This window comes from Podarcis bocagei (genome assembly GCF_964188305.1).
Source record: "Podarcis bocagei genome assembly, chromosome: 4".
NCBI lineage: Eukaryota > Metazoa > Chordata > Lepidosauria > Squamata > Lacertidae > Podarcis > Podarcis bocagei.
The window spans coordinates 101,903,963-101,920,733 of NC_138128.1; the positions used below are offsets into that span (position 1 = coordinate 101,903,963).

General features: G+C 42.2%; 1 protein-coding gene across 1 annotated transcript in view; it reads right to left on the minus strand.

Moving 5' to 3' along the window:
- Positions 1-16,771, minus strand: part of DUSP16 (dual specificity phosphatase 16) — a 64,793-nt gene that overhangs the window by 32,209 nt on the left and 15,813 nt on the right. The window contains exons 2-3 of the mRNA XM_081191025.1: positions 2,790-3,413; positions 2,296-2,434 (exon numbers count right to left, since the gene is read on the minus strand). Coding sequence (XP_081047151.1) covers positions 2,296-2,434; positions 2,790-3,020 — 370 coding nt within the window. The 5' untranslated portion in view covers positions 3,021-3,413. The remainder of the gene's footprint in view (positions 1-2,295; positions 2,435-2,789; positions 3,414-16,771) is intronic.

Sequence of the window (16,771 nt, forward strand, 5' to 3'; positions counted from 1 at the left end):
CCCAAACGGTTTGCCTGCTGCCTCCCCCCCCCCAAGCTGTAGGGCGGCTGAGCGGGAGGAGGCAGGCAGACTCCGGAGGCCCTGCGGTGCACCCTGCCCCTATGGGCGGAGTGCCCCGTCCCTGGACGCGCCGCCCCAGGCGCCCAAGCGTCTTCCTCTGCCGCTGCCCCAAGGCTCTGTCTAAGGGCTCCTCCTGATGACCTGTTTTTCAGCAGTCATCCTGGTTTGCTTGCGCAAAGCTTACATATGACAATGACCTGCATTCCTCCTGATTTCTTCCATTAGCCATTCATTCACCCACACGTTCTAGTGCATTTCCCCATTACTCTTCCTGCAGAAGAAAAATACGTGGCTTTTTGTTTTTTAAAACAGGAACTTGTTATTCATACTTTTGCTTCCCCTGTATCTTGACACTATTTGTGCAGTGATTGATTTCCCCTCATACCGCTCCACAGCTGTGCCTCAAGAAAAACAAATCTTATCTGCTGAATCAGAAGGTTGGTAAGCAAAATCTCTTCAGATTTTCTGCATATCTGATAAGATCTGATTCAGCAGGTAAGTTCCTATTTTCACAAGACACAGCCACAGAGCAATAACAAACGGTCTCGGAGCCGGGGGAATCAACTGCTACACAACATGATCACAAAACAGGTCAAGCAAAAGTGTGGACAAGCCCAGAGTAGAGATGGGAAGGCCAGGGAAAAAAATGGAAAAATTGGGGGGAAATCCCAGGGGGGGGGGGTTTGGTTTTTTTCCAAAGCCATTTTTTTTCCTGGAAAAAATGGGAAAAATAGTTTGATGTAGTTTGAATATTCCACACACTATCCCCCCCCCCCAATTTTTCCTGAAAAAAATGGCTTTGGAAAAAACCTGTTCCCCCCCCCCCCAGTTTTCCCATCCCTCCCCCCCGGCCTTTCAGCACCCACCCTTTGGAGCTCCCTGCCAACTGACACCAGGCAGGTGTTCTCACTGTACTCTTTCCGGCAACTGCCCAAAACATTTTCGTTAGGGCAGCCCATCTGAAGACGTAGAAGCTGCATGTGATTTACTTCCTTTTAACCACTGCTGACTTTAATCATCTTTTGAATACTCTTAAATACCTGCTTTTAACTGTGTTTTATCAATCATTTTAATGTTCTGTTGTATATTTTTGTAAACTGTTTAGAAGCTCTTTTACCATCATGCGGTTTATAATATATAATAACAAATTCAATTTTAAAAACACACTCCTTTTCCTTTCAAACAGAGCTTGAGCCTTAGTGCAACATACTATTCAGTAACTTTGCCCCGGCTGTCCTCAAGTAGAGATGGGAAGGCCTGGAAACCCCCTGAAAAAACACACACACACACACACCCGTTTTTCCCCAAAGCTGTTTTTTAGAAAAATGACAAAGTGGCAGAGGAAGAAGATATGGAAAATAATAGAAGTTCAGAAAATGAGATAGTATAAACTGCATGTATATGTTGTGTCTTCTGTTTTTGGTTTTTTTTAAGCACCACTCATAGGGTAGACCTTCTATGGAGCTTAAATATTGAGGTGGTTCTTAACTTTATTTGCTGTTGGTGCTAAGAGGCAAATCTGATTATTTTTTATGTTGATGGATTCTTGGTTTTTTTGTTACTTTTGAGGAAAAGGCGGGTGGTTACCTGTTTTATTGCAAGCATAATACTTTTATATACACTGCATTTCACGCAATTTGTAAAACTACTCCACACTGAACTTTTTTTTCAATTTTTCCAAAATTTCCATTTTTTCTGGAAAAAAACAGGAGGGCGGGAATGGTTTTTTTCTCAGGGCTTCAAAATTTCTGGAAATTTTACATCTCTAGCCCAGAGTGCTTAAATCCACTTCAGTTGCATAAAGCTAAAGTTCTAATACACTCTTAAATCCCTCCTGCAAAATACCGACAGTTTGGAGAGCCCCCCCCCCCCCCGCTTCCTGCATCAGTTCTCTATATGTAGAATCTCAGCCATTTGTCAACAGTATTACATTAAGGATAAACGCAACTGAAATCTAACACAATAATCAGTCATGAACACACACACAAACACTCACAAACATAATGAACTTGTTGCACCAGCCAAACAGCCCATCTAGACTGAGTTCACATGGCAGGTTATTCCACTTCCCTAATGTTTCCCTAACATGGTTAGTGTGTTGGATTTGGTCCAGGATTCAAATCCCCACTTGGCCATGAAGCACACTGAGTGACATTGGCACAGTCACTGCCTCTCTCCTCTCTCTCTTTGCATTATATGCACCACCATCACTCATATGGTTTTCCAGGATCCTACCTGCAAGCAGGTGAACAGAGCTGAAGTTTTTCTCCAGTTTTCCCAGCAGGACAGTGAGGAATGAGTCAGATGAAACAGAAGCCACATTATTTGAGCTTTGGTCATACACCACAACTTCTTGCTTGCTGTCAATTTCAACCTGGAAAAAATAATTGGGGAGGATTGATCAGATGTAGTCAAGTTTTTAAAAACTTTAGCACATTTTTCAAAAGAAAGCTCTTATTTATATGCCTATTATTATTAATTCAGACCATATTAATCTTCCCTTGGATTTTGTTGTGTCTTGGGTAACATGGCAGCAGCAGAACCAGGGGAGAAGTGAAGCAGCCACACATTTGCTCTGTGCACTTGTACACTTGCTTGCTAGCTTGGGTTTAACATTATATGCTAACTGAGCTCATGTCTTCGCTGGCAATCTTCCATCTCTAATTCTGTACCTATGCATAAGTGCATCTTAAAAAAAGGAATTTCACCAACACCCATCACTGCTTTACCTTGTGCTTTGCAGAATGCTGGATGAGCTCAGTGATCAGCACTTTATCTTGTTGCAGCCTTCGCTTCATGAGCTTGGAGCAGTTGATATTGATGGCATCCAAGATGTGTGATGTATTGTATTCCACAAAGGGGCGGCTGTCAATCACCAGCAATTTTTCTGTGCTGCTTTCCAGCAAAGCCACCAGCCTCTCACCAACTATCAGCTGAGTACCATTCATCTCATGAGCCATGACAACAGCAGAGGCCCTTCTTTTGCCACTGCCTTCTTTTTCCTCTCCAATTTGCAGCAGAGATGAAGAAGGTGATGTAATGGCTATGGACTTAGAGGCTTAGCCATTCCATTGTACTCAGTATATGAGGTCATACTGGCAGTGACTGGCAAGAGAAAAGTTAGACCCATTTTCTCTTGAGAGGGTCCTCCAAAGATGAATGCCCCGTCCGGCTCCCAGTTGATATTCTGGTTATATAGGGCTTGCTAAAGCAGCCCCTCACAACCCATTCATCCTGGGCTATAGAGTAGCCATTTCACAACTCAAACAAAAGCTGCTTTTCGACTGGTCCTGCCATTACATCATTCTTTACCTTTGTTCCCACATCATCGGCTTTTAGAGTGGACTAGGAGCCTGTTGAGACATGGAAAGAGGTGACAAGTGGCAGACAGAAAGAAAAGCAAAACAAACAAGACAGACTCTGGGAGTTTGCAGCCCATAATCCCATCCCCCCTTAACTCTCCCTGTTGTCACAATAAAGTCTCACATGTGCTGTGAACCATCTTTTTCTTTTCTTAAAATAAATGCATACATGATAATTGATTCCCTTACTTCATTTATTCCCCCACCTAAGGGCAAAACTAGATGTTTAGTGGAGAGACCTTGATCCAGAAACCTTGGTCTCCAAGGACACAGACCCTTTTGTTTCGGAGATGGAGAGGTAGCAGGTGAGTCCTACATTTCTCATGTACTGAGAAGTTGCTTTTTTCCTCAACACACGTGCCAGGGAAGAGCAGGGGAGGGGAGCACAGGGGGGAAGAGTTGGGCAGGAGAGAGAGAGAGGCACCCCTTCACCGACCCAGTCTTTCTGTTCCCCAAACGGTCTCATCTTTTCTCCCACTGCTTTTTGGGAGTTCAGCAGAGGCCTGGCTTTCTCACCCAGGTCTGCCACCAAAGTTCTAATTCTAACCCTAGTGTGCAGTTGGTCTGAGAATTTTCCAGTGTCTGCTGTAAGAGTTTCCTTCAGTGAGGAAAAGTAGCCAGACCTGAATCTAGAACACTGCTGCTGTGGCAAGTCCTTTGTGGGGGGGGGGGGGGAAACTGCATACGTTGCTGCCTGTAAGGCATGCAGAAGAATGAGATGAAAGCATACTAAGTGGTAGAGACTTCACCACTACAGACAGCCGGTGGAGAATGCTGCTTTTCTTTAAGTGCTCCTCACTGCTAAAAACAAAAACCTAAATATATCTTAGAGCTTACCCAGAAGAAAGGATCTAGCTTTCATGACTTGCGAGCTTTCTACTCGCAGGGAGGGCACTGGGTTTACGCACACCATCATCATCATTATGCAACACCTGTGGGTCCTGTTTTAATTATAGCATTGTAGTTGGTTAGAGGTGTACCAGATGTACATTTCCCCTGAGCTGTGCCAAACCAATGAGCTCAGAGGAAGAAACCTCAACTATTAAAAGGCTGAATGTACCCAACTGGAATGAAATGTTGACTGGAATAAGAACAGTCATTTCCTTAGGGTGTGTTTTATTCCCCAGTGATCCAGGGACCATAAATACCTTTTGCTGCACAAAACCCAAGCCCCTCATAGGTGATGAGAGTCTGTAATAGTCTGAAACTAATGGTATCAGCTAGCAGACAGCTTTGTCATTAGAGAAACTGGGCACTGTTGGAGCATAGCAAAGATTTCTTTCTTTCTTTCTTTCTTTCTTTTTAAATTTTACTTATGATTTTCAGATTTATACATTTCAATAATTTTACAGTCATTTTAACAGTTCAATACTTGACTTCCTTTCCTCTTTCTGTGGTTCCTTAAATTTATTTTTAATATATTTTGCATATCCAAATTTATTTGTTCATTTATTCATCTACTTTAAATATATACTCTTATGAAACTGCAGTAGATGAATAAATGAACAAAACTGCAGTTTCATAAGATTTATTTCATTTTAAGAGATATGCAATTTAAATATATTGAATAGCTCTTGTTCTTTCAAGCTGAAAAAGCATCCTTGCTCACACAGTTTTCAGGTAAGCAGGGGAGATGATTTCTCCCATACCAATCAAAACATGGGGCCTGGCAAACAGATAAAATTGTTCTGGGTAGCAGTTATGGCCCATGTGCCATCAGTTGGTAATTCTTGAATTAAAGAAATTATTATTTGGCGAAGATGAACTAAACTATGGGCAGTATTTTAACTAATGAGTTCTGTCACTGCAAGGATTTCCACTCGTACAATAGGACTTTCACTCTCTGCACATGCTTGCTCTGTGCCTTCCCCAAATCTGCTCCAGAGGAGGGAGGGGGGAACACCCAGAACAGATTTAGGGGGGCCTGAGGGGGAGGAGAGCTGTAGAACGTTTCATTGCACAAGCAGAAACCAACTTATCACTATGTTGAATTCCACTCCCATCTGTAACTAATTCAAGAATTACTATTTTTCAAACAATTTTGATTTACCAACAGAAGCATAGTCAGACTTCTGCCTAAGCAGCCAATAAAAATAGTGAGCAACAAAGAAAATACAGATCTTAGGATACTAGTCACATCCCCATTTATGCATTTCTGAACCACAAATCTTTGTCCTATGTTGCAAGGACATGCATCCAACCTCCAATGACACGAATTCAAGAGAAGGGAATTATGTGTGTTTATATATAGAATCTGCAAAGATATACTGCACTCTCCAGGGTTCTCTGCAATATACAAACTCACTACATCCACAGAAACACGTAGGTCATAATTATGAGTATTTTGCCAGTCGTGAAAGCATCGAGAATGTGGCAACTTCTTCCCAACAAAGATCCACTGTCTAAAATTAGCAAAATGTAGGGAAAAGAACAAAACCCATGGAGTGAGGCTTCCTGCACAATTCATGCCCTGCTCTTTGGAACAGAATGAGCTTCTACTTTCAAAGACTCTTGGGGACCTCATTACCTACCCACCCACAATTCTAATAGAAGTCGTTCTGTTTGCTTCAATGAGCAGAAGATCAGACCTGTTAATGAGGCAGCCAGACAGTCTGCTTGGATGTGGATAAAAGACTAGAGTTTATGCCTGGCCAGTAGAAAAGGAAAACAGAAAAAATGTAATGAACTTTCTAAATGGATACCCCCCCCTTTTATTAACCAACTTAGAAACTTTTAAGCAGATATATTTTTTAAAAAGCCAAGCCTTTCTTTTGGGGAGCGGGGTGTTATGTTGTGATGGTATAAAAATATATCCCCAAATATCTTCTTCCAAGTCTATCAACGTGCTCTTTGAGTAGTATTTCTCCCTCTAATACATACACATCAAAGGAAGCACTTTTAAAAAGTTGTGTGAAAGAACCTTGGTCTTTTTCCTAAATAGTAATTTTGAAACTACAGCAACCCTTCCACGAGAAGATCAGTAATATTTGGAATATGATCAGTAATGCTGGATGAGCTTCCATGAATAAGCCATCTGTTCACTGTACCAATCTTCTCCCACAATGCACTGCTAGAGTACAGGGTGTGTCCCGGAATCACATTCCCAGTTCACTCAGGCCAACAGAGAGGTCCAGCAGATAGAGGCAGCGCCTTCTGCCAACCCCATATGCACGCTAGGAGAAAAGGCTCCTTAGCAGATGGACAGGGTGCTTCGTCAGACGGGTCAATATGAGGAGGATTCCTTCCAAGGAAACCTTTGAAAACCACTAATCTAAAGTACAACTAATACCATGTTTGCAAGATAATCTTTATGAGCAGAGCAAAGCCACCTTCATACAGATGAGGTCAGCTGCCACATCATTTTTTGATATTCTGACAGGACGCTATCAGGCAATTAAAAACAAGTTTTGCCTGCTTGTTCTCTGAACGATGAACACCTTTGATAAAAGTGGAGCAACATTCTCAAGTTAGCAGGTGGGTCCATGAAACATCATCCTTTGAGGAAACTGTAGTGGAATCTACACGCATGTAAAAAAACCTGTGAAAATGCTTTTTAAAAAACCGTTTTGAAAAATACAGTCCTGAACATTTTGGAACATTTCGGCTCCTGAACAATGAAAACCCGGAAGTAAATGCTCCAGTTTTTGAACGTTTTTCGGAAGCTGAATGTCCGACACGGCTTCTGCTTCAGTGCAAGAAGCTCCTGCAGCCAATTGGAAGCCGTGCCTTGGTTGTTGAACATTTCAGAAACCGAATGGGCTTCTGGAATGGATTATGTATTCAGAGCTTGCAGGGCAGCAGCTGAAGGAGGAGCAAAAGAGTTTTCAGTGCTCCTGAAGGTAGGAGTCTACCAATTGATGAAGATGATCATCCAAATAGAATCATAGAATCATAGAGTTGGAAGAGACCACAAGGGCCATCGAGTCCAACCCCCTGCCAAGCAGGAAACACCATCAGAGCACTCCTGACATATGGTTGTCAAGCCTCTGCTTAAAGACCTCCAAAGTAGGAGACTCCACCACACTCCTTGGCAGCAAATTCCACTGTCAAACAGCTCTTACTGTCAGGAAGTTCTTCCTAATGTTTAGGTGGAATCTTCTTTCTTGTAGTTTGGATCCATTGCTCCGTGTCCGCTTCTCTGGAGCAGCAGAAAACAACCTTTCTCCCTCCTCTATGTGACATCCTTTTATATATTTGAACATGGCTATCATATCACCCCTTAACCTCCTCTTCTCCAGGCTAAACATGCCCAGCTCCCTTAGCCGTTCCTCATAAGGCATCGTTTCCAGGCCTTTGACCATTTTGGTTGCCCTCCTCTGGACACGTTCCAGTTTGTCAGTGTCCTTCTTGAACTGTGGTGCCCAGAACTGGACACAGTACTCCAGGTGAGGTCTGACCAGAGCAGAATACAGTGGCACTATTACTTCCCTTGATCTAGATGCTATACTCCTATTGATGCAGCCCAGAATTGCATTGGCTTTTTTAGCTGCCGCGTCACACTGTTGGCTCATGTCAAGTTTGTGGTCAACCAAGACTCCTAGATCCTTTTCACATGTACTGCTCTCAAGCCAGGTGTCACCCATCTTGTATTTGTGCCTCTCATTTTTTTTCTCACAGTCAAACCTCATGTTTGACAACTGAGGTTTGACTGTAGATTGACTTTTGCATAGCTCACTGCCCCCATCTAGTGTCACATTTGTTTATTGCACTTTACAACAGATTTAAAACATTTATTTGCAGCTGTATAGCTGAGTCCCTAGTCAGTTGGCACTATCAGTACAGTGGTACCTCGGGTTAAGTACTTAATTCATTCTGGAGGTCCGTACTTAACCTGAAACTGTTCTTAACCTGAAGCACCACTTTAGCTAATGGTGCCCACCGCCACCACTGGATTTCTGTTCTCATCCTAAAGCAAAGTTCTTAACTCGAGGTACTATTTCTGGGTTAGCGGAGTCTGTAACCTGAAGCGTATGTAACCTGAAGCGTATGTAACCTGAGGTACCACTGTATAACAATACATCATAATTTTTACCACATGAAGATCACAGCCCAATAAGTGTATGAAACAGACCTCTGAAATGTTTTATTTCAGCTGGATATTGTCCAATAATCGAGGCTGCTTATCTTCCTCCCGCAAATATATTTTGTTCCTCCGCAAATTATCTTTTTTAGAAGAGTGTTCCATGGCTCCTGGGGATCCCTCTTCTCAACATATTTTATGTTATTTATATATGCATATCTTGCTGACTGCTTTCATAGGATCCCCATTGCAATGCCTACAGTTTTTTTGTGGCTGTCCATGCCCCCTAAAATTTTTCTACTAAAAGAATATTAAAAGCTATTTTAAAATTAATGTTTTTAAAAACATTTCCCTGGTCATAGTGTATGCATATGATTCTTTGTAAGGAAGTCTCCTTTTAGGTAAAGGTAAAGGTATCCCTGCCCGTACGGGCCAGTCTTGCCAGACTCTAGGGTTGTGCGCTCATCTCACTCTAGAGGCCGGGAGCCAGCGCTGTCCGAAGACACTTCCGGGTCACGTGGCCAGCGTGACGAAGCTGCTCTGGCGAACCGGCACCAGAGCAGCACACGGAAACGCCGTTTACCTTCCCGCTGGTAAGCGGTCCCTATTTATCTTTTTTTTTTAATGATATTTATTAAGCATTTTAAAATTACAGAAGAAAACAAAGAAGAAGAAAAAACAGGGGAAAACCAAACAGCAATCAAACAGTACAAATCGATAAAAATCAAAAGCAAAAAGCAAAACCAAAACACATAACACATCAAAATCAAAAAACAAAAATAAACCACAAAAATTTAAAAACAGATCCAATATTATCAAATTCTTAACTGTCATTACCTTATTTCATCGGCCTCCTCACATCTCCCTTTTTTGTATTCTAGTTATTAATTATCACAGCAAATCCTTCCCATTTTTCATAATATTCTGTCATTAAATTACCTTAATCTATTTTAACCTTATCTTACTATAAAAAACCCTAAAACTTAAAGCTTAAATCTTATTTATACCAATTTCTCATAACCATAACATATTCTTGCATAGTTCTTTTTAACATTTCTGCTAAAGCCAAATAATTTCGTTCCAACATTTTTCTAATACTGATTAATTACAAAACAATCCTAAATAAATTTTTTTAAAAACTTTCTTCCAATCTTCATCCAACGTCTCTTCTTCCTGGTCCCGGGTTTTGTCAGTCCTTTCTATCCCATCCATCTAGTTCATTAACCTGGTAATCTTATGCCCGAGGCCCTTAAGTCTCTTCCATGTCCCTTCCGCAGATCTTCTTCATATTTATACCTGTACTTTACCTTGTCTCCTGGTCCTTTCACTCGTGGAAACTCCAACTTGACAGTATTTTTGTCCCTTCTCGACAGTATTTTTGTCCCTTCTCGACTTTTCCATAGTCCACACTGAACTCCATGTGGTATTTAAAAGCGTGTTTCAAGGTCCCTCCAGAGTTGAGGACCCCCACAACCCCAAACTCCTCACGGCCCATTGCCAGACTTGGAAAGCCAAGACATCCCTGCATAGGGGGGTCTATCCAGCCCCCCATCTCCAAGCCAAACAAAACTCTATCTCTCCAAATCTGGCTTTTTCCATTTGTCAGATCCAACAACTCATGTTCCTGCTGGGCCACAGCTCCCTCCATCTCTGCCACCCGAGGTCCAACAACAACCTCCTCCCTCATCTGATCTGTCAGAGCACACTCCTGAGTTGATTCCTGGGTGGGCTCTATATAGATACCCACTACCTGTCCAAAATTTCTAATCGCAACAGTCATCAAATCCGTCTTCTCATGTAACTGTTCCAATAAAGCACTTGTCTTGCAGAAAGCACGCACCAGAGCCTCTGAATACATTGTTATGCAAGGTCAGAAGTCTGTTCCCACGATCTTAATCTGTTTGCAGCTGCGAAGCTCCCCAGTTCAAATTTAATAACAGTTTCACAAGCTCCCTCTAGGGGAAGAACTTCTATTTGTATCAATCTCTTTTATTTTTATTTTTTAACAGCAGATCTAACAACAAAGTTTCCTTTTTCAGATATTTTGTCAATATTTGTTCCTTTAAAATGCGAAAGAGAACAATGGAATCACTATGTTTCTCTTCTTTTAACTGTCTGTCAAAAAAACTTGTCTATAGTCAATGAACTTCCCAAAAACGTCTGTCCTGACACCCCGCTCCCAGGTTCAAGACGGTGGAAGATTACTTTTCTTTACACTCTCTTCTGCAGGTTTAAGCAATCCGGAAAAAATCCCCCCTCTTCTCCTGCTTCCGAAGGGGGTTCAGTAGTTTTAGATGATGAAAGTTGATCCTTTACAAATGATTTTCTAAACTCTAGTTTGCCATGTCTTGGCTTTAATCTATCTACAAGAAACGGAAGGCTGACTTTCTGTTTAGACCTTCCCGCTTCAGTGCCAAATTAAGAGGAATTTCTTAATCCAATTTTCCGTTCTACTCACAGATCGTTGTTTAAAGTCCAATTGTCCAAATTTGATCTGCTCACGGGTAGTTGTTTTTGTAGCCAAATTGTCCCAGGAAAAAGGTAGCGCTCTCCAGCAACGGCTGTGCGGCTTCGCTCCACGGAAGCAGTAGACTCTCAGCACCGCGCCACTAGCCCCTCTTCGCTCCGGAGCCCGTAATTGGGTTCCTTTACGAATTGGGGGGCGTGAAAGGTGCCCGCCGAGTCCCATGGTCACAGGCTTCATCCGCCTGTGATTTTTTAAAGGGTCCCCGCTTCGCCGTAGCGGAACAGACCCGTTTTCTGTGGAGCCAGTCCCTCCGGATCAGAGGGAATCCGCCATTACCGATGGCGCCACCCCGGAACAGCGGTCCCTATTTATCTACTTGCACCCGGGGGTGCTTTCGAACTGCTAGGTTGGCAGGCGCTGGGACCAAACGACGGGAGCGCACCCCGCCGCGGGAATTCGAACTACCGACCATGTGATCGGCAAGTCCTAGGTGCTGAGGTTTTACCCACAGCACCACCCGCGTCCCTAAGTCTCCTTTTACTTGAAGTTAATTTTCCCCACCCCTCATTTCTTTGTGAATTACTTGTGAAAGTTTCTACTGTAATATGGGAACAAAAACAAGCAAGGGAAAAATTAAAATTATTGTAGCAGCAGTAGGAAAAGTAAATGCTGTAACTGTTTTAAAAGCAACACTTCAATATTCTAAAATTTGGTTTTCAAACTGGATTCCTTTGAGCTAATCAGAGGGGTCCTCAGTCAGAGGATGAGTAATGACCGAAAACACTTTGCTGAAAGGACAGCTTGTCTTTCTACTGCTGAACATTTATTGTCATCTACAGCTGCACGAGAGCATTGGACGTGGTCTAGAACTCATTCAAGAGCACAATAATAAGCTCACAGCTCTGTATGAACCAAATGCCACATATATTAGTCCATTTCACCCAGGACTGACCTATTTTTTCAGAGCTCTGTTCCTCTAGCCTCCAAAACATACTGGAACAGCTAAGTTTGTGTCTTCAGTCTTCCTCTATTTTTGCATTGTGCAGTATATAAACTTAAGACCAGGATGGGCATCTGTTTAAATGCTTAGCAAAGCAGCATACATAGTTTTGTATCATGGATACCCAAGAACATGAGCATGTAAAAAACTGTAATTCTCACATAATTTGTGGTTCTGAGTTGTGAGATAAAAAAAACTGGCAAAATATATTGAATGCATTTACTAATTCTTCCCCATCCACTTTCCACAGACAAGTATTAGTTACATGCAGATTACATAATTTTACTACAGGTGATTTCTGCTTGATCGAGGCTGCCAAGAGCAACAATTTAAACTTGAAGGGGGAAGGGCAATGAAGGGCAGAAGGAGTTTGAGGGAGAGAATAACTTCTTGAGTCTCAAACACAGATAGCCTAGTCCACTATTTATTTTTGAAAATCGCTTGTCTATTCACTATGGACTTTGACACCTCTTAAGATAATTGTAACCATATTTTGCACTATGGGTCCCAAGATCAAGGAGCAGGTGGTTTTCTATGTTTGGCTACAGCTGGATACCATTTTGAGTCAATATGGCAGACTAGACCTTCCAAAACCGCACTGATTCAGAGCCCAGAGTGCTAGCCATTCAGGAATGGAAAAGAGATATGGCGAGATTCATATGGAACGGGGAGAAACCGAGAATAAAATACCAACTATTAACAGATAAAAAAGAGAGAGGAGGCTTTGCACTTCCTGATTTAGAACTATACCACGCAGCCACAGGTCTTCTATGGATAACATTAAGAGATTCAGATGTGTTGGATTTGGAGGGATATGATAATCGATATGGGTTGCATGCCTATCTAATTTATGAGAAGGTGAAGGTCCACAGGGGTTTAGTGAATCCTCTAATAAGGAAATCATTATATAAGATCTGGATAAAATATAAAGGAATATTGGAACCAAAAATACCTCTGTGGACCTCGCCAACAGAAGCAATGGAAGTTAAGAAAAAGAACATGGAGGGGGTACGGGGCCACATACCGAGTAATGTTAGAAGAAAAACATTTTCTTTTTTGTTACAAACAAAAACAGAGAGTGTTATATAAATGTTGCATAAATGTATATTTTTAAAAATAATAAAGTTTGGAGGGGGAAAACTGCACTGATTTTACCAAATTTGTGAGGTCATTTCTGAAATTAAGCATGTTTTTCTCTATGTTTAGATACAACTGGAACTATTTGGAATCAAGATGGCACACTGAAGCATGCAAAAGTACACTGATTTCAAAACTGCACCGATTTTCTGATTTCTTATAATTCCTGAGCAATGGCAAGAATGAGGTTGCTCATGTTCTAATAAAACACACACACACACACACACACACACACACACACACAAATGAATTGCCTCATTCCACTGTGCTATTAAGTTTAAAATAAAAAAGACTCCCTTTTTGGATGTGTAGGAGAGAAGAAGAAAGGAGGAGTGTGGGGTGAAAGATTGAAGGCTCAGTTCTTATAATAAAAATACTGCCTAAGTACATGCTCCGACGCAAACAGCTAGCAAATTTTAAATGTGTATGAATGCAGCGGACTGCAGTTGTTCAATAATGAGGGAAAGGCACTCTGCTAATGACTTGTCATTGTCTTCGATCCTTGCCTGAGGGCTTCCAAAGGCAGGCCGATGCCTTTTGTAGGATGCAAGACAAGATGGACCTTTGGACTAGATGGACCTTTGGACAAGAAGGAAATTCTTGTGTTCTTACATGCTCATAGATCTTTTCCCCATATTGTAGGATTCAGTGCTAGTACCACAGGCGTAGCCAGGATTTTTGTTAGGGGGGGCAGGCTTTCGTTGGGAGGGGCAGAAGCTCAGATCTGTATTGATTTGTATTGATGGGGGGACAGATGCCCCCTGCCCCACCCTTGGCTTTGACCATGGCTGGTACTGAACACAGATCCTAGACTGAATCCTGATGAGGTCTTGGCACAAATTATGTAACGTAACAGGAAACAAGGAGAACTTCCCTGTAACAAGAAAGGGGAAGGGGACAGTTGTTGTACAAACAGAATGTTTTATGAAGAACTGCTTGGGAGGGGAAATAAACTGCATATTGTGTGGACAACAAAATCCATATGTTCTCAAGTTGTAGTTTGCTTACAACAGAGGTACAGATCCCTACTTAATTTCCATAGAGAAGAGGGCTAGAGCTTTAATCTGTGTGGTAGATATACCATCATTATGTAAGCCTTCCTTCTTAATTTTAGGTAAGAATTCCAAATGTTATGAATATCACATAGTATGCATAGTAAACACACATAATAATTAAACACATATTATATGTGTTTAGAATCATAGAATCATAGAATCATAGAGTTGGAAGAGACCACAAGGGCCATTGAGTCCAACCCCCTGCCAAGCAGGAAACACCATCAGAGCACTCCTGACATATGGTTGTCAAGCCTCTGCTTAAAGACCTCCAAAGTAGGAGACTCCACCACAGTCCTTGGCAGCAAATTCCACTGTCGAACAGCTCTTACTGTCAGGAAGTTCTTCCTAATGTTTAGGTGGAATCTTCTTTAATTTGTGTGTAGCTTGTCTCATTGCTTTCAACAACATACAAAGAGCAATACTGGATCAGCACATCTAGTTGAACACTTTGTCCTCACAGTGACCAGCTATGTGTCCATGAGTGAGCGCAACAGCACCCTCCCCACTTGCAATTCCCACTACCAATTTGTATTAGAGGCACACTGTGCTGCCTCTGGGAATGGGGGGGGGGCACCCAGCTATCCCGGCTATTTGCCATTGATAGCTTTATTCTTTGTAAATTTGTCTAATCCTCTTTTAAGTCATCCCAGTTGATGGCCATCACTACCTAGTGTGGGAACAAACTCCACAGTTCAACTATGCACTGTGCGAAAAAGTACTTTCTTCTGTGTTTCCTGAATCCATATACTTTCACACACTTTTAGTTCCCTTTTGATATTTATGACACAATTTATGAAATCTATATTGTGTTGCCCAATCATTATCCAGAAGCTACACAGCTGTTCCACTAAATGCTGCCTCTGCCCCACACTCTCATGCACAGGAGCCTCCCTGTTTTCGTCTGTGAAATGTTTGCAGATTTGCAGGTGTCAGATTCTTCCACAGCGCACAAGAATTCCTCATCAAACAAACAGAATGGTTCCCTGAAGTAAACATTTTAATACCACTTTGCTAAAACCAGGGAACATTCAGGCTCAGTGGCCCCATGTCTCCACATTCAAATAATACCACCCAGGAACCATTTACTACATCATTTGTTATCTGCTGTTATCAGCTCCCAAGCTTGCAAGACTTGCATCTGAATGGCATTTCTGAACAACAGAAGGCTATTTCTGTCACCACACACCCCTCCAAAAATGCTGGTTCACATGTCCATAACTAACCTCACTTGCACTTAAGTTTGTAAATAAACCACGTTAGTTCATTCAAATGTCAAAGTGGTTTCTGTGTTAAGAGCTGCTGGCCAGGGCTGCTCCACATTAAGTCATGGGAAATACAACAGAGCCCTGCTGATTCACAGCATCATTTAGGTGCTTTTGCACTCAATTTCATTTCCTCATTTTATACGCCTCCCAGGTGCACCCCATAAAACTTTAGAGAGTACACAAGAACTTGGATCAGGCCAATGGCCATCTAGTCCAGCATTCTGTTCTCACAGTACCCAGCCAGATGCTATCAGGGACTGCCCTGGGGAAAGGAGGGCTGGGCTCGGGAGAGGGAGAGGGAGGTAGTGGCCAGTGGGGAGGAAGAGAAGGAAGAGTGGGCAAGGCATGTGAAGGGCCGGGTGCTTCCCCACACACTCCTGCACCCTTTTCCCAGAACCAGTAGAGAATTGAAGCGGGAAGAGCAGAGGCAGCTGCCACATAGGCATAGTCTCTGTCAGGGAAAGGTACATAAACTGGTGGAGGGGGAGTGATCCCCAGTTGCTGCAACTGCTCCACAGAGCGCAGGAATAGCTTCCTAGACACTATATTGGTGTGCAGATGTCATGTGCGGCTTGAACCTGTTTAAAATAAAGGGACTTTAAAGTGGTTGGACTGATATGGTACTGTTATATCTATGTAGCATAGTTTTCAAAACTTGAAAGAAAAAATGTGGGTTGGCTTAATTTTCAGTTGACAGTGCATTGTTCATTCAGTCCTGTGATGTCAGCCTCTTGTCTAAACATGCCCCATTTAACACTGCTTAGTTTTCTTAACTCTTCTCATTCCCTTGTGCCTTTAACCTGACACACCACACTGACTTTAAGAAAGTCACATTGGCTTCCTGTCAAAAGACATTGCACAGGGATTTTTTGTTGCTTTAGTGAGGTAGGAGAGCTGGGGGAAAAATGTGTGCCTTTGGTTTCAGATAGTACATTGATAGACGAGTTTAAAAAGCCCAGGACGCAAATTTCTGTGGCTATGGTGGCTCATTTACCAAAAGTAATTATTTAGCATCAACTCTGGAAGTGTATACTTGATAATGACCAAACAAGTATGGTCAGAATTAGTTTGATCAGAATTTTGCCCTTAAGTGAAGCGCTACCTTTTCCCTCAGACTTTTGGGGAAAGGTCAGGTACATTGTCTTGGGTTTTTATTACGGCTGCATTATTATGAAATTTAATATTGTCTCATTTTTGTTTTAACTGTGTTATTTCTACCCTAGGACTTTAGGGTGAATATGGTAAACACAGCAAACAAATATCACCTGGTTTGCTCTGGCCTACAGATGTAAAGAGGCATTCATGTCTGTCTCTACACTTGCCTCCTTTCGTCAGCGCTGAATGGTGTCACACACAGCCTGAGCCAGAATTTCTTAGCCGGACTTTTTGGGCTCAAAAAGGA